Source organism: Chiloscyllium plagiosum, unplaced genomic scaffold, assembly GCF_037043375.1.
Source record: "Chiloscyllium plagiosum isolate Xiang-an unplaced genomic scaffold, Cpla_swu_hap1 HiC_scaffold_42, whole genome shotgun sequence".
In the NCBI taxonomy this organism is placed as follows: domain Eukaryota; kingdom Metazoa; phylum Chordata; class Chondrichthyes; order Orectolobiformes; family Hemiscylliidae; genus Chiloscyllium; species Chiloscyllium plagiosum.
The window spans coordinates 16656034-16676395 of NW_028270180.1; the positions used below are offsets into that span (position 1 = coordinate 16656034).

Below are 20362 nucleotides of genomic sequence, written 5' to 3' on the forward strand. Positions count from 1 at the left end.
ATGCAAACAAATGGAATGTTTACATATGTATGGCATGTCCAACTGTACAGACCATTAAAGTATTTTATGGATAAAGTATATTTTTGAAATAAAAAAAAAGACTGAGGTTATTGTGAAGGACTCCCTTTCTCAACCTTGCTCTTTGCCTGAGGTGTGATGACCCTCTGGTTAAACTCACTACTGTTTGTCTGTCTTTCTAATGAGAGATCAGCCCAGACATTCTTCAGGGACTAGGGTGATTACACTGGAAGATCTTTGATTAAAATATGGGATGCAAAGAAGATCTGGCAATTTGGGATGTTCATCAAATAAAGCCCACATTTAATCCTTCTCTGCTTCCTCAGAATACAAGTAAGGTAATTCTTCCATCACTGCTGCTCCCGCATGTATTAAGCGCAGCCATTGGGATGTTTGTAAAATTGGGAGATGGGAGAAATTGGGTTTGCCATACTGCTCATACGTTTCCCCATTATCCTGACAAACATTACAACCAAGAGTGAAAATTACGCCAAAATGACTGACCAGCGCACAGACTGGTCTCTCGGTGAGAGCTCAAGGGGCAAACATTACTGGGCAATATTCTAACGTCTAGTGGTCTTGGAAATTTCCATCCAATGTGAACCTCTCTTCGGTTCTTTCAATACAGGGCGACATTTAAGGCAAATTCGTTTGCCACAGTGCAGCAGTGGGTTTGTTTCCTCTGTGTGGAGGCATGAAGGTGAGGTGAATGTGTAAAGTGTCTTATAGTCCATGAGGAATCAATGGCTACATTTTGGCTGCTCCCGTCCATTTCCAGTGCAATCCAGTCGCAGCATTGCCACTCGTCATTCACTGTTCCACCAAGTGGAATGCAGCCTGCATTAGATTAGATTCCCGACAGTATGGAAACAGGCCACTTGACCCAACAAGTCCACACTGACCCTCCGAAGAGTAACCCACCCAGACCCACTTCCCTCTGACTAATGCACCTAGTACTATGGGCAATTCAGCATGGCCAGTCCACCTAACCTGCACATCTTTGGATTGTGGGAGGAAACCGGGGAGAATGTGCAAACTCCACACACTCACCTGAGGCTGGAATTGAACCCGAGACCCTGGTGCTATGAGACAGCAGTGCTAACCACTGTGCCACCGTGCCACCACGGTAAAAGGCCATGGCATATTGAAATGCAAATATTAATTGACACTTCAAGGCAGTTCTGCTTGTCCTTAACTTTTCTCAAATATTAAAATAGTCACCTTTATTTGCAAAGTTCAACTGTTCAATACAAACAGGAAGAGCATTTGTGTGCATGGAAATCATCCTGACTGATGATTAGGCGTTCACCGTACACACTGTGAAGAGTTAAATGGCTGGTGAATGCCAATCATGATGAGGAGGTGCCGGAGCTGGACTGGGGTGGCTGAAGTTAAAAATCAAACAATGCCAGGTTATAGTCCAACAGGTTTATTTGAAGGTACTTTCAAATAAACTGAGGAGAAAGTGAGGACGGCAGATGCTAGAGAATCAGAGTCTAGATTAGAGTGGTGCTGGAAAAGCACAGCAGGTCAGGCAACATCAAAAGAGCAAGAAACAGTTGAAAACAGAGAGGTCAAGGGCGGGTAATAGACCGGCATGGGGTATCCAGGTGGATGGGGTGGGCGAAGGGGTCCTCAGAGGGTGGGTGGGAGTCTTGATGAAAAAAGTAAGCTTGGAGGCGGCGGAAGAAGTGTTTGATATCACAACGCGTATTGAATTTGTTGATGTGTGGACGGTAGGGGATGAAGGTAAGGCCTTTGCTGAGGACTGATCATTCGCCCTCAGTGAGGGAGAGGTCTGGGGGGTAGTGAAAACTCGGCAGGGCTGGTGAAGGACTTTTGCCTGAAATGTCAATTTTCCTGCTCCTCGGATGCTGCCTACCTGCTGTGTTTTTCCAGCACCACTTTAATCTTGACTCTGCAGAACAATAATGCCTGGACTTCAAGCCAGTTTATCGTCTTTGCAGGCATGAAGACAAGACACATTCACACTAACAGGCACTCACCGTTTACTTGAACAGTGGATCTGATGATATCAAAACCTGAACTGTTAACATTATTAATGATCAGATCTCGCAGGAATGGTCGGTCTTCTAGTTTGGTCGTGTTGATCTGGACGTGTACAGCCACCTTTACCTTTGAGGAAGCATTGCTGGAAAAAGAACAGAAACGTGATAGGCTGCTTGGTTGCTAGGCGGAATCCTGCTCAATAAGTCGTTTGGTCTCCCTTCTCCCACTCACAATGTTTCATTCAGTTAGCGCCTGGTTCAGATGTCTGTAAAACATTAATTCAAAGCTGGGATGCCATTGACTGCACAGAATGCTTCAGTCAGACATCGGCTCAGCCCTGTCCTATCAAAGTAGCCACTGATTCATTAGAAAGATGGCTGGTGTCCAGGTTTACTTGCCAAAATATAGAACATAGAACATTACAGCACAGTACAGGCCCTTCGACCCTCGATATTGCACCGACCTGTCATACCAATCTGAAGCCCATCTAACCTACACTATTCCATGTATGTCCATATGCTTGTCCAATGATGACTTAAATGTACTTAAAGTTGGCGAATCTACTACCGTTGCAGGCAAAGCATTCCATACCCTTACTACTCTCTGAGTAAAGAAACTACCTCTGACATCTGTCCTATGTCTATTACCCCTCAATTTAAAACTATGTCCCCTCGTGCTCACCGTCACCATACTTGGAAAAAGGCACTCCCTATCCACCCTATCTAACACTCTGATTGTCTCTAACACCAAGGGACGGCAATCAAGGGCTTCAGCTAACATCTGAGACCTGATTTGGGAGGAAATACTAATTGAGAGCTCAACGTTAAAGCGGAATGGTTACTGATCTGAAAAATAAATCATGAGAGCTGGACAATTAGTTCAAGCAACTGTGAAGAAAATTAATGAAATGAGGAATGTTTTCTTCATGTAGATGGGCAAATTTTAACCTCCTGGTGACACTGGAAGATGGGAGAAATTGGGTTTGCGGTACTGCTCATGTGTTTCCCCATTATCCTGACAATCATTACGGCCAAGAGTGAAAATTACGCCAAGACGACTGACCAATGCACAGACTGGTCTCTCCTTGAGAGCTCAAGGGGCAAACATTACTGGGCAATATTCTAACGTCTAGTGGTCTTTGGAAATTTCCATCCAATGTGAACCTCTCTTCCGTTCTTTCAATACGGAGCGACATTTAAGGCAAATTCGTTTGCCACAGTGCAGCAGTGGGTTCGTTCGCTCTGTGTGGAGGCATGAAGGTGAGGTGAATGCGTAAACTGTCTTATAGTCCGTGAGGAATCAATGGGTACAAAGCTGGGAGAGTGAAACACTTCTGAGGGAAAGACCAACCATGACTTCTTATGACCCTGCAATCAACTGGAATGATTTCCATTCCTCATTTGGAAGTTCTGAGATCAGTTGTTCAACTTTGACTGGAATTTGTTTATTCAAACACCTTCAGGAGATTGTACTGAGCCTGACGAAGTGATTTAGACTCCTATGTTGCCGATGGGCGTTGAATACTGAAGCAGAAATATTCACTGCAACTTTAGCCTCTAACAGCTACAAATCACTGACAGATACATCATTGGCAGCCTTCGAAAGCTTGAAATAAAAACGGGATGAAAGTGGACATACCTGAACACAACACGAGAATTAGGCAGCACCTCTGGGGAAAATCCTGATCTGAGAACGTTTTCGAGCTGTTTGACAGAAAGAGAAACCCAGTGAGAAAGACTGTATGCTTAATCTCGGCTCTTTGAGATTTTCAAATTGTATTCACAATTTGTTGCTACATACCCAGGAGACGACTGCATCTCGCAGACTTGTAAAGTCACTGGAAGTATTGCTGGTGAGTGAATCAGTAAAAGTCACGTTTTCTATCACAAACAAAATATTCAGAGAAACTGGCTCCAAATTGTTCACAGTGATACCTGAATAAAAAGCAGATAATCAGTATGAAAACACAGTCAGCTGACAGTGTAGATCATGAAACATTACAGTTTCTGTGTTCCAGGCGGAGTCTCTGGGAATTCTGATCGGGAATCTGTAGACAGCAATCTGCAGATTCCAGTTTTCCAGCTACGGATTTTGAAATGCAGGAAGGTTCTAAGACAATGTGACATGTGATTTCTCAATATGCAACCTCCAATTTGGAGACCCCCCCCCCCCCCTGCTGTGTGCATTTATTAATTCAACCCTTCCACTCCCATCAACTTCATGGCTGCCAGTGGGTTGGGATTTGGTTAGGGGATTGGCACAGGCTGGTGAATAAGGTGACTGGGTGATTGGAGCAAATTCTGCTCCAGAGGACACAGTGCAGCAGAGAGAAGGCAACAGAGCTGGTCCCAAAATACAGAATGAGGTTTTGATAAGATGCAGCTGACCCCCGATAGGGAAGGTGAAACAAGGAGGTGAACCATGCGTAAGCTCACCACGCTCTGTGCGTACACAATGTTGCAACTCTGCCTTGACAGTCTGCTTTGTCTGCAAACTGCAAGAACCTGCCATGGGTTTCCTGTAATATGAGCCTCATGTCTTCGAATAGTTTTTCTATTTGAGTGCATTAATTCACAGAGTTAACCAATTCCCGCTAAACAACTGATCACTAAACATTAACTTGACAACAACAGAAGTAGAAAGCCCAAAGTGTCTCTCTTTTCCATTTAAACTACAGGATGCTGCGGTTTAGGATTTATCAAACCATCATTCCTGCAGAATGCCAGGAGCTAGATGCCAAAAGAGCTACAAATCCCTACAAGCCACCATTTTGATGACCACTGAAAGAGCATTGATATACATGGAATGTTGTCCAAATAGAACCTCCGCTCCTGGAATACAGGCTGGGATAAAATTAGAAGAGATTTTAACACTGTATTAGCAATTTATTTTGAAAAATAAATATTAGACACTGTAATATATTACCTAAACATTGTGGAAGGCTACTTTGGTAATGCAGGAATTGGCCATTCTACCATACACTAAATGCCAATGTTTACAGGCCAGATGAACCTCCTCACACTCTCCTTTATAACTCCAGGGAAAGCCATTGATTGCATTGGTGGGCATGTTGGAAAATCTCCTGCCAGGAATCTAATCATTACAGCATATGGAAAGACTCCACCCTATTGCCTGACCTGTCGCAGAATTGCAGCTCTACACATTCTGTGTTGTACTTGTTGGCATCACTGGTGGGATCAGTATTCTTTGCCCATCCCAAGTAGCCATCTTTAAGATGGTAGGTGACCCCCCCCCCCTTCATGAACTGTGGCAGTCTGTGGGCTGTACAGGCATCCACAGCAAGGTTAGAGAGGGAGTGCCATGATTTTGACCTGGTGACACTGAAGGAATGGCGATATACTTCCAAGTCCGGCAGTGAACAATTGCAGTGTGCTGCTGTGCAGAGGGACCTGGGTGTCCTTGTGCATGAATCACAAAAAAAATGGTTCGCAGGTACAGCAGCTAATTAATTCAGCAAATTGTGCTTCCTTGCGAGAGGGATGGAGTTTAAAAGCAGGGAGGTTATGCTGCAGCTGTACAGGGTGCTGGTGAGGCTACACCTGGACTACTGTGTACAGTTTTGGTCTCCTGATATGAGAAAGGATCTATTGGCACTGGAGGGGATGTAGAAGAAGTTCATTACATTGATTCTGGAGTTGAGAGCTTGGCTTATGAGGAAGGATTGAGTAGGCTGGGACTATACTCATTGGAATTTAGACAAATGAGTAGAAACCATAAAATGATGAAGGGAATAGATGAGATAGAATCAAGGAGTTGTTTCCAATGGTGGGTGAAACTAGAACTAGGGAGCAAGCCTCAAAATAAGGGGGAGCAGATTTCAGACTGAGTTGAGGAGGAACTTCTTCACCCAAGGGGTTGTGAATCTGTGGAGTTCCCTGCCCAGTGAAGCAGTTGAGGCTTCCTTATTGAATTTTTTTAAGGCAAAGACAGATTTTTGAACAGTAAAAAAATTAAGGGTTATGATGAGCGGGCGGGTCAGTGGAGCTGTGTTTATGGAAAGACAGCCATGATCTTATTGAATGGCGGAACAGGCTCGATGGGCCAGATGGCCTACTCCTACTCCTAGTTCTTATACGTGCAGCTTGGAAAGGATCATGCAGATGGCATTGAGCTTCACAAGTTGAGGCAAGACCAACAATATAAAATGTCATACATTTTTCACAACATCTAATACTTACTTTCAGACTGGATGGATTCCTGAATGACTGAAAGGTTCCCTAAATTCGTGCTATTATTCACTTCGTTTGCCAACACTTTGACTGTTTCTGAAGGAGATAGTGGCTGAGTGTTTTCTTCAAAAAACAAGCTGCTGTTTACAGCAATGGATCCCGGACTGAAAAAGAAATAAATTAGACATGCCGTGTTAATAGATTCATTGACGTCAGTCTGTGATTTCACATTTTGGTGTATTTTAGGGACTGTGTTGTTGCGTGAGAGGGCAGAATGTTAAAAGGCAAGGCCAAGTCAGAATTTGAATGGCCTATCTGTTTTGTATCAATCTTTCAACCAACCCTCTCCTGCAGTATCTCTAATTAAATATGATCTACCTCCTGCATGTTCAATGAGGATAGTGGAAAGGTTGATTAGTAAAATAGGCTAATAAACTGTGCAATTAAAGAATCGGTTTTTGATCACAATGGTAATGCGCACTGCACGTTATGTTACTGCTGCTTGTACTCCCAGCTTCCAATTTTGAGAATTTGCCATTTCAACATTATGTTTCTGGACAATCCTTTATTTAATAGATTCAAGGAGAAATAAAGTGTATAACATCACCAGGGTCGCACATTGGCAGTACTACCTCACAGCACACGCTATCCGGGTTCAATTCCAGCCATGAGTGACTGTCTATCTGATGTTTGCATCTTCTCCTTGAATCTGCTCTGGTTTCCTTCCATACTCCAAAGACATGCAGGTTAGGTGGACCGGCCATGCTATGTTGCCCTGTAGTGTGCAGGCTAGGTGGGTTAACTATAGTAAATGTGCGTTTACAAGGACAGGGTGGGATTGCACTTTGGAGAGTTGGAGCTGACTCAATGGACCAAATGGCGTCCATCTGAGCTGTGTCATGGCAATCAAAAATCCATGTGAGGGTGCATTTTAAAATGAGCAAGTTGCAACGTTGGACATTAACACACTTTCTATTCACAAGCTTTGTCTCTGCAGTCACAATTTGTGTTCATTTGTGGCCAAAGTTTCTCACAGGCCAACATTCCCTGCTCAATTTTTTGTTAGCAGCTGTTTCTAACCGTGTGGCTGCAGGTGAGCTCTCTATTTCTCAAAATCCCATCATTAGTTTGTAGGTAAATGAACTGAGTTGTTGCTATGAGTTCTGCGATGTCTGGTCAATCACATCTCAAAACTGAAGAAATTCGAGCTTTATCTTGTTTAATTCTGCAGGTTGCTTGAAAGAGTCCCCAGTTCCAGTTACACCATTCTGGTCCCTACTGGCCCCTTTTCCGCATGACATGCTTATCCAAATCTTGCTGTTCAATGCTCTCCCATTAAACCATGCATAACTTTAGTTCCAAGCTCTAACACTGAACTCTATATATGCATACATAGCACGACAAGAAAACTATTCATCAATTAACCATGACCAAGGTTGTTAAATTGAGCCCATTTCCTACCTGAAACTGTTGACCCTTGCCCGAATAAAATTAAGCAGCCTTCTTCGGTATATTCTCCCGAGCTTCAAAGGAAAGAAATACATTAGGATCTGGTTGGAATTGTTTTATAATTAATCAGCAAAATTAACTGCTTTAATGGCTGTTTAAATACACTCAACCTTTAGTCGCGAACCAGAGATTTTAAACTCCGGTTTCACTCAGGGGAACGTGAGTGTAAAACCCATGTCGAATGTTGCAGTGCCGATGGAGGTATTTTACTTTGGAGGGAATTGTTCAGCTGATCAGATAATCTACACTTTTTAAGTCTTAGGTGAGCAATAAAAGTTGTTTGGGAATACAGGGAGAATTCCCCTTTTCTATAATGAATGTTTAGGTTCATTCCATTAATGTCAATGAGGAGGCCAGATGCAGTTTAACATCTTGCTCGCTAGAGCTTCTGACAGTGCACCACTTCCACAACATTGCATTGAAATGTCACACTGGATAATGAAATCAAAAAGTCACAACTAAAAAAAAAGCAGAGTGTTGGGAAGACCCAGCATCTGTGAAGAAAGCAGTAAAGTTAACCTTTCAAGCCGATAACCCTTCATCGGAGTCTGGTAGGAGAGAAGAGCTAACCTTCTTCAAAGGGACCATTCCTGGAAGAGATGCTGCCATGAATAACACAATGGCCCTAACACAGACTCCAGATACCAGGAAAAACTAATAACTGAATGGACCACCATTGTATTTTGGCAGAAAGATCTTAGATTTTTTTTTTATCCACTGCCCCTTGCCAACAGCTGACCCCCAGGCTTCAGTGAGTCCCACAGCATGTAGTCCTGGAGTTTGGGATGTGCCAGTCTGCAACAGTCGGTTGAGGTCAATTCTTATGTTTGTTTCCATTGCTGGATTCCTCCTGGGACACATTGCCAGGCTGTCTCCAGAGGACCCCCAGGCACCCCCATCAGAACAGCAGCATTCGTTCGGGATTTTACATCCTCTCAAAAGCGGCAATCGAAACAAGAAGTGCTGGAAAAACTCAGCAGGCCAGGTGATTTTTGGGAAGAGAGACTGATATGGTAGGACATCCACTGGGAAAATTTAAGGACATTGGACTTGATATCTGGGAGGGAACTGAGGTGGTACAGCTTGGAAATTCTTCCCTCTGTGTTCTTTCCCCTGTCACTTCCCTGACCCCCAGCTCTCTGGTAATGAACTTGTTAATTCCAGTTGAAATGAAAAACCAATTAAGGCTATTATTTAGAAGCTGCCTGAACTGCTTCTGCGACTATTAGTGTTTTATGATCATCTCAGCACTTCAGCTAATGAGTGACAAAGCATCAGCTATACAAAAGGGATTGTTTAACATATTGCGAGTTTGCTTATTCAGGGCTGTGGTGTGCTCAGCTGCATACAGGACCCTCAAACTGAGGCTGAACCAGATGAAACACACATCATTCTCTTCCTCGTGATTGAGACAAAGGGAGCACATGTGGCACAGTGTGTACTGTCCTGATTCTGAGCCTGAAGCTCCAGTTTTGTCTCCCAGTCCACGAGTTGATGGCTACAGAAAGAGCATCTATATGAGGGCGGGTCAACCTAACAATCACCCCAGCACACTTCTGGCAGAGTTTAAGAAAGGTAGTGGACAATTCTCTTGATCAGGCACACTGGCTGTGAATGGGACCATTTCTAGCTGCATGCTCTGGGTGGCACGGTGGCTCAGTGGTTAGCACTGCAGCCTCACAGCACCAGGATCCTGGGCTCGATTCCCGCCTGTCTGTGTGAAGTTTGCACATCCTCCCTGTGTCTGCATGGGTTTCCTCCGGGTGCTCCGGTTTCCTCCCACAGTCCAAAGATGTACAGGTCAGGTGGATTGGCCACGGTCAATTGTCCACAGTGTTAGGTGCGTTAGTCAAGGGTAAATATAGGGTCAGGGAATGGGCTTGGGTGGGTTTCTCTTCGGAGGGGCGGTGTGAACTTGTTGGGCCCAAGGGCCTGTTTCCACACTGTAGAGAATCGAATCTAAGCCTGGCAATGTGTGCCAGGAGGAATCCAGCAATGGAAACAATAGGGCAGCACAGTGGCTCAGTGGTTATGGGGCAGCATGGTGGCTCAGTGGTCAGCACTGCTGCCTCACAGTGCCAGGGACTTGGGCTCGATTCCAGCCTCGGGTGACTGTGTGGAGTTTGCACATTTTCCCTGTGTCTGCATGTGTTCCCTCTACTATCTAAAGATGTGCAGGTTAGGTAAATTGGTCATAGTGTTCAGAGATGTGAGGGTTAGGTGCACTAGTCAGGGGTAAGTATAGGGTAGGGGAATGGGTCTGGGTGGGTTATGCTTCGGAGGGTCAGTGTGGACTTGTTGGGCTGAAGGGCCAGTTTCCATACTGTGGGGATTCTATTATGCTATGAAACAGATGTAAAAGTTGCCCTCGACTGAGTGTTGCAGACTGGCACATTGCAAGCTCCAGACTATGTGCTGAGGGATGCACTGAACCTTGGGGAAGCTGTTGGCAAGGGGGAATAGGGAAAAGAAACGACATTTAAGATCTTTTTGCCAAAGTACAATAGTGATCCATTCAGTTATTCGACCCTCTCAGATATACGTAAATATTATCCAAGTTCAAAGACTGGACAGAACTGCTTCAGTAACTGTGTATGCACCTGAAGCTTTTAATGAATAAAGTATATTTATGCAATAATTTTTAAAAAGGCAGTGCTGTGGCTGTCCTATATCAAGACAAAAAATGATGTATGTGAATGAAATGTAAACAGCCACCGCACAAAGTGGGTAAAGCTCCTCTTCCCATCGTGACTGGCAGGAGTGGCTGCCTTTAATGTCTGATATATGAAATGTGCTGGGACACAGAATTCTCTGCAGCTGAATTGAACCAGCACACTCAGGGACATAGGAGAGTGATAAAATTCTGCAGACACAGGCAGTGGCATAAACATGGCAATACAACAAATTTGTTTGCTATACCTACAAAGGTTTGCAAGCTGAAAATCTCCATTTGAGAAAGGTAAGATACAATATATTAAAACTTTTATGATACTGAGTAGGTGTTAGGGACCATAATTGGAACAACCAACATAAAAAGAGGTTTTCAAAGAACAAGACTTACTGTAGCTTCTATATCAACCGCAAGATTCCTGAACTCATCAGAATTAGGATTGCTTAAACCTGGTGTAAACGTTTCATCTAATCGGAACTCCAAACGAGTCACAGGAACGGTTACTGGTGCCACTGTACTGGTTGGAGGAGTTGTGATTGAAGTAGTTGCTGAGAATGTTGTTTCAGTTGTTGTACCAGTGGTTGTGGTAGTTGGTTCTGGTGTTGTTGTACCAGTGGTTGTGGCAGTTGGTTCTGGTGTTGTTGTTCCTGTGGTGGTAGTCAGTTCTGGTGTTGTTGTTCCTGTGATGGTAGTTCGTTCTGATGCTGTTGTTCCGGCAGTGGTAGTTGGTTCTGGTGTTGTTGTACCAGTGGTTGTGGTAGTTGGTTCTGGTGTTGTACCAGTGGTTGTGGTAGTTGGTTCTGGTATAGTTGTTCCTGTGATGGTAGTTGGTTCTGATGCTGTTGTTCCGGCGGTGGTAGTTGCTTCTGGTGTTGTTGTACCAGTGGTTGTGGTAGTTGGTTCTGATGCTGTTGTTTCTGTGATGGTAGTTGGTTCTGATGGTGTTGTTCCTGCAGTGGTCGTTGGTTCTGATGTTGTTGTTCCTGCGGTGGTAGTAGGTTCTGATGCTGTTGTTCCGGCGGTGGTAGTTGGTTCTGATGCTGTTGTTTCTGTGATGGTAGTTGGTTCTGATGTTGTTGTTCCTGCGGTGGTAGTTGGTTCTGGTGTTGTTGTTCCTGTGATGGTAGTTGGTTCTGATGCTGTAGTTCTGGCGGTGGTAGTTGGTTCTGGTGTTGTTGTACCAGTGGATGTGGCAGTTGGTTCTGGTGTTGTACCAGTGGTTGTGGTAGTTGGTTCTGGTGTTGTTGTTCCTGCGGTGGTAGTTGGTTCTGATGCTGTTGTCCCTGCGGAAGTAGTTGGTTCTGATGCTGTTGTTTCTGTGATGGTAGTTGGTTCTGATGCTGTTGTCCCTGCAGAAGTAGTTGGTTCTGATGCTGTTGTTCCTGCGGTGGTAGTTGGTTCTGATGTTGTTGTTCCTGCGGTGGTAGTTGGTTCTGGTGTTGTTGTTCCTGCGGTGGTAGTTGGTTCTGATGTTGTTGTTCCTGTGGTGGTAGTCGATTCTGGTGTTGTTGTTCCTGTGGTGGTCGTTGGTTCTGATGCTGTTGTTCCGGCGGTGGTAGTTGGTTCTGATGCTGTTGTTCCTGCGGTGGTAGTTGGTTCTGATGCTGTTGTCCCTGCGGTGGTAGTTGGTTCTGATGCTGTTGTTCCTGCAGTGGTAGTTGGTTCTGATGCTGTTGTTCCTGCGGTGGTAGTTGGTTCTGATGCTGTTGTTCCCGCAGTGGTCGTTGGTTCTGATGTTGTTGTTCCTGCGGTGGTAGTTGGTTCTGGTGTTGTTGTTCCTGCGGTGGTCGTTGGTTCTGATGCTGTTGTTCCTGCGGTGGTAGTTGCTTCTGGTGTTGTTGTTCCCGCAGTGGTCGTTGGTTCTGAGGCTGTTGTTCCTGCGGTGGTAGTTGGTTCTGATGCTGTTGTTCCTGCGGTGGTAGTTGGTTCTGGTGTTGTTCCTGTGGTGGTAGTTGGTTCTGATGCTGTTGTTCCTGTGGTGGTCGTTGGTTCTGGTGTTGTTCCTGCGGTGGTAGTTGGTTCTGGTGTTGTTGTTCCTGCGGTGGTAGTTGGTTCTGATGCTGTTGTTCCTGCGGTGGTAGTTGGTTCTGATGTTGTTGTTCCTGCGGTGGTCGTTAGTTCTGGTGTTGTTGTTCCTGCGGTGGTAGTTGGTTCTGATGCTGTTGTTCCTGCGGTGGTCGTTGGTTCTGATGCTGTTGTTGCTGCGGTGGTAGTTGGTTCTGGTGTTGTTGTTCCTGCGGTGGTAGTTGGTTCTGGTGTTGTTGTTCCTGCGGTGGTAGTTGGTTCTGATGCTGTTGTTCCTGCGGTGGTAGTTGGTTCTGATGTTGTTGTTCCTGCGGTGGTAGTTGGTTCTGATGCTGTTGTTCCTGCAGTGGTAGTTGGTTCTGATGCTGTTGTTCCTGCGGTGGTAGTTGGTTCTGATGCTGTAGTTCCTGCGGTGGTAGTTGGTTCTGATGCTGTTGTTCCTGCGGTGGTAGTTGGTTCTGATGCTGTAGTTCCTGCGGTGGTCGTTGGTTCTGATGCAGTTGTTGCTGCGGTGGTAGTCGGTTCTGATGCTGTTGTTCCTGCGGTGGTAGTTAGTTCTGATGCTGTTGTTCCTGCGGTGGTAGTTGGTTCTGATGCTGTTGTTCCTGCGGTGGTAGTTGGTTCTGATGCTGTTGTTCCTGCGGTGGTAATTGGTTCTGATGCTGTTGTTCCTGCGGTGGTAGTTGGTTCTGATGCTGTTGTTCCTGCGGTGGTAGTTGGTTCTGATGTTGTTCCTGCGGTGGTAGTTGGTTCTGGTGTTGTTCCTGCGGTGGTAGTTGGTTCTGGTGTTGTTGTTCCTGCGGTGGTAGTTGGTTCTGATGCTGTTGTTCCTGCGGTGGTAGTTGGTTCTGATGCTGTTGTCCCTGCGGTGGTAGTTGCTTCTGATGCTGTTGTTCCTGCGGTGGTAGTTGGTTCTGGTGTTGTTCCTGCGGTGGTAGTTGGTTCTGATGTTGTTGTTCCTGCAGTGGTAGTTGGTTCTGATGCTGTTGTTCCTGCGGTGGTAGTTGGTTCTAATGCTGTTGTTCCTGCGGTGGTAGTTGGTTCTGGTGTTGTTGTTCCTGCGGTGGTCGTTGGTTCTGGTGTTGTTCCTGCAGTGGTAGTTGGTTCTGATGTTGTTGATCCTGCAGTGGTAGTTGGTTCTGATGCTGTTGTTCCTGCGGTGGTAGTTGGTTCTGATGTTGTTGTTCCTGCAGTGGTAGTTGGTTCTGATGTTGTTGTTCCTGCGGTGGTAGTTGGTTCTGGTGTTGTTGTTCCTGCGGTGGTAGTTGGTTCTGATGTTGTTGTACCAGTGGTTGTGGTAGTTGCTTCTGATGTTGTTGTTCCTGCGGTGGTCGTTGGTTCTGATGTTGTTGTTCCTGCGGTGGTAGTTGGTTCTGATGCTGTTGTCCCTGCGGTGGTAGTTGTTTCTGATGCTGTTGTTCCTGCGGTGGTAGTTGGTCCTGATGCTGTTGTTCCTGCGGTGGTAGTTGGTTCTGATGCTGTAGTTCCTGCGGTGGTAGTTGGTTCTGGTGTTGTTGTTCCTGCGGTGGTAGTTGGTTCTGGTGTTGTTCCTGCGGTGGTAGTTGGTTCTGATGCTGTTGTTCCTGCGGTGGTAGTTGGTTCTGATGCTGTTGTTCCTGCGGTGGTAGTTGGTTCTGGTGTTGTTGTTCCTGCGGTGGTAGTTGGTTCTGATGCTGTTGTTCCTGCGATGGTAGTTGGTTCTGGTGTTGTTGTTCCTGCGGTGGTAGTTGGTTCTGGTATTGTTGTTCCTGCGGTGGTAGTTGGTTCTGGTGTTGTTGTCCCTGCGGTGGTAGTTGGTTCTGATGCTGTTGTTCCTGCGGTGGTAGTTGGTTCTGATGCTGTTGTTCCTGCGGTGGTAGTTGGTTTTGGTGTTGTTGTTCCTGCGGTGGTAGTTGGTTCTGGTGTTGTTGTTCCTGCGGTGGTAGTTGGTTCTGGTGTTGTTGTTCCTGCGGTGGTAGTTGGTTCTGGTGTTGTTGTTCCTGCGGTGGTAGTTGGTTCTGGTGTTGTTGTTCCTGCAGTGGTAGTTGGTTCTGATGCTGTTGTTCCTGCAGTGGTAGTTGGTTCTGGTGTTGTTGTTCCTGCGGTGGTAGTTGGTTCTGATGTTGTTGTTCCTGCAGTGGTAGTTGGTTCTGATGCTGTTGTTCCTGCGGTGGTAGTTGGTTCTGATGCTGTTGTTCCTGCGGTGGTAGTTGGTTCTGATGCTGTTGTTCCTGCGGTGGTAGTTGGTTCTGATGCTGTTGTTCCTGCGGTGGTAGTTGCTTCTGGTGTTGTTGTTCCTGCGGTGGTAGTTGTTTCTGATGTTGTTGTTCCTGCGGTGGTAGTTGGTTCTGATGCTGTTGTTCCTGCAGTGGTAGTTGGTTCTGATGCTGTTGTTCCTGCGGTGGTAGTTGGTTCTGATGCTGTTGTTCCTGCGGTGGTAGTTGGTTCTGATGCTGTTGTTCCTGCGGTGGTAGTTGGTTCTGGTGTTGTTGTTCCTGCGGTGATAGTTGGTTCTGATGCTGTTGTTCCTGCGGTGGTAGTTGGTTCAGATGCTGTTGTTCCTGCGGTGGTAGTTGCTTCTGGTGTTGTTGTTCCTGCAGTGGTAGTTGGTTCTGGTGTTGTTGTTCCTGCGGTGGTAGTTTGTTCTGGTGTTGTTGTTCCTGCAGTGGTAGTTGGTTCTGATGCTGTTGTTCCTGCGGTGGTAGTTGGTTCTGATGCTGTTGTTCCTGCGGTGGTAGTTGCTTCTGGTGTTGTTGTTCCTGCGGTGGTAGTTGGTTCTGGTGTTGTTGTTCCTGCAGTGGTAGTTGGTTCTGATGCTGTTGTTCCTGTGGTGGTAGTTGGTTCTGATGCTGTAGTTCCTGCGGTGGTAGTTGGTTCTGGTGTTGTTGTTCCTGCAGTGGTAGTTGGTTCTGATGCTGTTGTTCCTGCGGTGGTAGTTGGTTCTGATGTTGTTGTTCCTGCGGTGGTAGTTGGTTCTGGTGTTGTTGTTCCTGCGGTGGTAGTTGGTTCTGGTGTTGTTGTTCCTGCAGTGGTAGTTGGTTCTGATGCTGTTGTTCCTGCAGTGGTAGTTGGTTCTGATGCTGTAGTTCCTGCGGTGGTAGTTGGTTCTGGTGTTGTTGTTCCTGCAGTGGTAGTTGGTTCTGATGCTGTTGTTCCTGCAGTGGTAGTTGGTTCTGATGCTGTTGTTCCTGCGGTGGTAGTTGGTTCTGGTGTTGTTGTTCCTGCGGTGGTAGGTGGTTCTGGTGTTGTTGTTCCTGCAGTGGTAGATGGTTCTGATGCTGTTGTTCCTGCGGTGGTAGTTGGTTCTGATGCTGTTGTTCCTGCGGTGGTAGTTGCTTCTGGTGTTGTTGTTCCTGCGGTGGTAGTTGGTTCTGGTGTTGTTGTTCCTGCGGTGGTAGTTGGTTCTGATGCTGTTGTTCCTGCGGTGGTCGTTGGTTCTGGTGTTGTTGTTCCTGCGGTGGTCGTTGGTTCTGATGCTGTTGTTCCTGCAGTGGTAGTTGGTTCTGATGCTGTAGTTCCTGCGGTGGTAGTTGGTTCTGGTGTTGTTGTTCCTGCAGTGGTAGTTGGTTCTGATGCTGTTGTTCCTGCAGTGGTAGTTGGTTCTGATGCTGTTGTTCCTGCGGTGGTAGTTGGTTCTGGTGTTGTTGTTCCTGCGGTGGTAGTTGGTTCTGATGCTGTTGTTCCTGCGGTGGTAGTTGGTTCTGGTGTTGTTGTTCCTGCGGTGGTAGTTGGTTCTGATGCTGTTGTTCCTGCGATGGTAGTTGGTTCTGGTGTTGTTGTTCCTGCGGTGGTAGTTGTTTCTGGTGTTGTTGTTCCTGCGGTGGTAGTTGGTTCTGGTGTTGTTGTCCCTGCGGTGGTAGTTGGTTCTGATGCTGTTGTTCCTGCGGTGGTAGTTGGTTCTGATGCTGTTGTTCCTGCGGTGGTAGTTGGTTTTGGTGTTGTTGTTCCTGCGGTGGTAGTTGGTTCTGGTGTTGTTGTTCCTGCGGTGGTAGTTGCTTCTGGTGTTGTTGTTCCCGCAGTGGTAGTTGGTTCTGATGCTGTTGTTCCTGCGGTGGTCGTTGGTTCTGATGCTGTTGTTCCTGCAGTGGTAGTTGGTTCTGATGCTGTAGTTCCTGCGGTGGTAGTTGGTTCTGGTGTTGTTGTTCCTGCAGTGGTAGTTGGTTCTGATGCTGTTGTTCCTGCAGTGGTAGTTGGTTCTGATGCTGTTGTTCCTGCGGTGGTAGTTGGTTCTGGTGTTGTTGTTCCTGCGGTGGTAGTTGGTTCTGATGCTGTTGTTCCTGCGGTGGTCGTTGGTTCTGGTGTTGTTGTTCCTGCAGTGGTAGTTGGTTCTGATGCTGTTGTTCCTGCGGTGGTAGTTGGTTCTGGTGTTGTTGTTCCTGCGGTGGTAGTTGGTTCTGATGCTGTTGTTCCTGCGGTGGTCGTTGGTTCTGGTGTTGTTGTTCCTGCAGTGGTAGTTGGTTCTGATGCTGTTGTTCCTGCGGTGGTAGTTGGTTCTGGTGTTGTTGTTCCTGCGGTGGTAGTTGGTTCTGATGCTGTTGTTCCTGCGGTGGTCGTTGGTTCTGGTGTTGTTGTTCCTGCAGTGGTAGTTGGTTCTGATGCTGTTGTTCCTGCAGTGGTAGTTGGTTCTGATGCTGTAGTTCCTGCGGTGGTAGTTGGTTCTGGTGTTGTTGTTCCTGCAGTGGTAGTTGGTTCTGATGCTGTTGTTCCTGCAGTGGTAGTTGGTTCTGATGCTGTTGTTCCTGCGGTGGTAGTTGGTTCTGGTGTTGTTGTTCCTGCGGTGGTAGTTGCTTCTGGTGTTGTTGTTCCTGCAGTGGTAGTTGGTTCTAATGTTGTTGTCCCTGCGGTGGTAGTTGGTTCTGATGCTGTTGTTCCTGCAGTGGTCGTTGGTTCTGGTGTTGTTGTTCCTGCAGTGGTAGTCGGTTCTGGTGTTGTTGTTCCTGCGGTGGTAGTTGGTTCTGATGCTGTTGTTCCTGCGGTGGTCGTTGGTTCTGGTGTTGTTGTTCCTGCGGTGGTCGTTGGTTCTGATGCTGTTGTTCCTGCGGTGGTCGTTGGTTCTGATGCTGTTGTTCCTGCGGTGGTAGTTGGTTCTGATGTTGTTGTTCCTGCGGTGGTAGTTGGTTCTGATGTTGTTGTTCCTGCGGTGGTCGTTGGTTCTGATGCTGTTGTTCCTGCAGTGGTAGTTGGTTCAGGTGTTGTTGTTCCTGCGGTGGTAGTTGGTTCTGATGCTGTTGTTCCTGCGGTGGTCGTTGGTTCTGGTGTTGTTGTTCCTGCGGTGGTAGTTGATTCTGGTGTTGTTGTTCCTGCGGTGGTAGTTGGTTCTGATGCTGTTGTTCCTGCGGTGGTAGTTGGTTCAGATGCTGTTGTTCCTGCGGTGGTCGTTAGTTCTGGTGTTGTTGTTCCTGCAGTGGTAGTTGGTTCTGATGCTGTTGTTCCTGCAGTGGTAGTTGGTTCTGGTGTTGTTGTTCCCGCGGTGGTAGTTGGTTCTGACATTGTTGTTCCCGCGGTGGTAGTTGGTTCTGACATTGTTGTTCCTGCGGTGGTAGTTGGTTCTGATGCTGTTGTTCCCGCGGTGGTAGTTGGTTCTGGTGTTGTTGTTCCTGCGGTGGTAGTTGGTTCTGACATTGTTGTTCCTGCGGTGGTAGTTGGTTCAGATGCTGTTGTTCCTGCGGTGGTAGTTGGTTCTAATGTTGTTGTCCCTGCGGTGGTAGTTGGTTCTGATGCTGTTGTTCCTGCGGTGGTAGTTGGTTCAGATGCTGTTGTTCCTGCGGTGGTAGTTGGTTCAGATGCTGTTGTTCCTGCGGTGGTATTTGGTTCAGATGCTGTTGTTCCTGCGGTGGTAGTTGGTTCTGATGTTGTTGTTCCTGTGGTGGTTGTTGGTTCTGTGGCATTTGTAAGAATGGCACCTATGGGAAAACAGTTTTGCACACACTTATTAGTTCTGCCGTGCCTGAGTATATCATTACTGTTCTACAAATGCTTCCAATATCTGGGCGTGTTTTTATTCTTCCGGATGACAAAAGGCCCAAAGCAGTTGTGCTTTCTCCCCTTACACTTCCCCCTCACCTCCACCACCATCCCAGGCCAGTAGCCAAAGTTGTCTGTTGTCAGGTATTTTGTTGACCTTTTGAATGAACTGTTGGGTGGGCCAGTAAGGTCAGATTTCTAAGTTTAGCAACCCACTCCCTTGATATGCCTGAGAAGGAAGTCGGTGTCGAAATAATCTTGAAGGTTTGTGCAAGTCCTGTTGAAGAGAAAGACTTTGGATTTAGTATGTGTTGGTGTCAACAGGAAAATGTGACCTTCGATTTTGGAACCTCAAACTTTAAAGTGTTTATTCAATGTGGGCAGGTACCAATGGCAGGCATAATCTTGGTGTTGTTGTTCCTGTGGTGGTAATCCTGAGGGATTGGCAGCTACTGCTAAATAGCCTTTGTTCATTATAGGGAGGATGTCTATTTCAACCAAAACACGGCCAGATATTTTGATGGAAATCAAGTACAAGGAGATTTTCAAGCATCTTACCTTAGGCATAAGGTGACTTTAAAATATTCTAGCCCAAAATTCCACTGATGCTGCTGGCGAGATTGATATCAAGTTGCGTGGCTTGAAAGCCTTTTGGTTCAGGCCTTAGCCTCTTTAAACACACAGGCCTGGGGCCTAGTCTGCTCAGGCCCCAAGCCTATGTGTTTGAAAAGCTTAAGGCCTTGACTGCACCTTGGGCTCCAATCAGTTTAGGTTGGCAGCGTGCAGTGGGAATGTCACTGAGGTAGCAATCCAGATCCCCAGGCCAATGCTTTTGGGATATGGGTTTGATTCCCACCCTGACAGATGGTGAACCCTGAACTCTTTATTAAGTTCTGAAATGAAACTCATGGCAACCACTAACAATTGTTGCAAAAATCCACCTGGTTCTCTCATGTCCTTCAGGGCAGGTGATGTGGCTTACATGTGACTCGAGCAACGTGGCTGACTCTTAACTGCCCTCTGAACAATTCGGGATGAGGCAATAAAAGCTGGCCTCGCCAATGAATGGAACAAAAACCTACATTTTGGTTCTGCTCAGGTGAGCATGCATTGTTCTGTCAGTCAGGCCTACAGCCAGAAGTTTGGTTTTGTTTCACTGTGAAACCACAGTCCTGAGGAGAAGCTCCAACTCTTCCTTATATACCTCCTCCTCTTTCTTCCACCCACCTGTAATGATTCTCAAAGTTGGGCCTCGCCGTCCTTTACGTTGGGGTCCCTGCATTTCCCACGGTCAATCCACCCTAACCTGTCCATCTCTGGACTCTGGGAGGAAGCCTGGGCACCCGGAGGAAACCCTCACAGACAGTCGCCCGAGGCTGGAATTGAACCCAGGTCGCTGGCAGCGGTAGCGCTAACCCCTGAGACACTGTGACGTCCCAACTCTTATTTGCATTGAAATCACACACGACAGAATCTGCTTGTTTTGCATTAGTGATATTTTTAACATAATTCAGAACAGTTTTCTTACTTGTGACAAGTGCCAGGAGGATTGGTGTCAGCAGACCCATCTTCGCGTCCTTGGGCGACACGTGGAAATTCTAAAGTAGAACAAAAACATCACCATTTTAATTTCTGCACACTTGTATCATCCATTAATTTCACCCTACTGTTAGTTACAGAGTAAGGATTCACAGGGAAGGAGTCATCTGGTTTAGAGTTAAGTGGGCCGGGAATCACATGGCAGCCAGACCAGGTATAGAAGGCAGATCCCCTTCCCTAAAGGGAAATCAGTGAAGCAGACACATTTTGGCAAATACAGTTTTGTCACTAAGGCAAGCTTTCGATTTCTGGCTCGAATTCAAATTCCACCAACCTCTGGTGGGATTTGAGCCCAGGCCCCGCAAACATTAACCCGAGCTGAGTGATGTTGACACTATCTATCCGAGTTACCACGCAGGCCCGTGCCCAGCATTGGAGGACTGGTCCACAGAAGAAA

The 20362-nt window shown here is 46.6% G+C and overlaps 1 protein-coding gene across 1 annotated transcript in view; it reads right to left on the reverse strand.

The window, feature by feature from the left end:
* LOC122542635 (uncharacterized) overlaps nt 1–20362 on the reverse strand; it is a 59151-nt gene that overhangs the window by 29181 nt on the left and 9608 nt on the right. The window contains exons 2-9 of the mRNA XM_087982020.1: nt 19895–19964; nt 16354–18305; nt 10789–14280; nt 7680–7741; nt 6228–6382; nt 3829–3962; nt 3667–3731; nt 2025–2170 (exon numbers count right to left, since the gene is read on the reverse strand). Coding sequence (XP_087838146.1) covers nt 2025–2170; nt 3667–3731; nt 3829–3962; nt 6228–6382; nt 7680–7741; nt 10789–14280; nt 16354–18305; nt 19895–19934 — 6046 coding nt within the window. The 5' untranslated portion in view covers nt 19935–19964. The remainder of the gene's footprint in view (nt 1–2024; nt 2171–3666; nt 3732–3828; nt 3963–6227; nt 6383–7679; nt 7742–10788; nt 14281–16353; nt 18306–19894; nt 19965–20362) is intronic.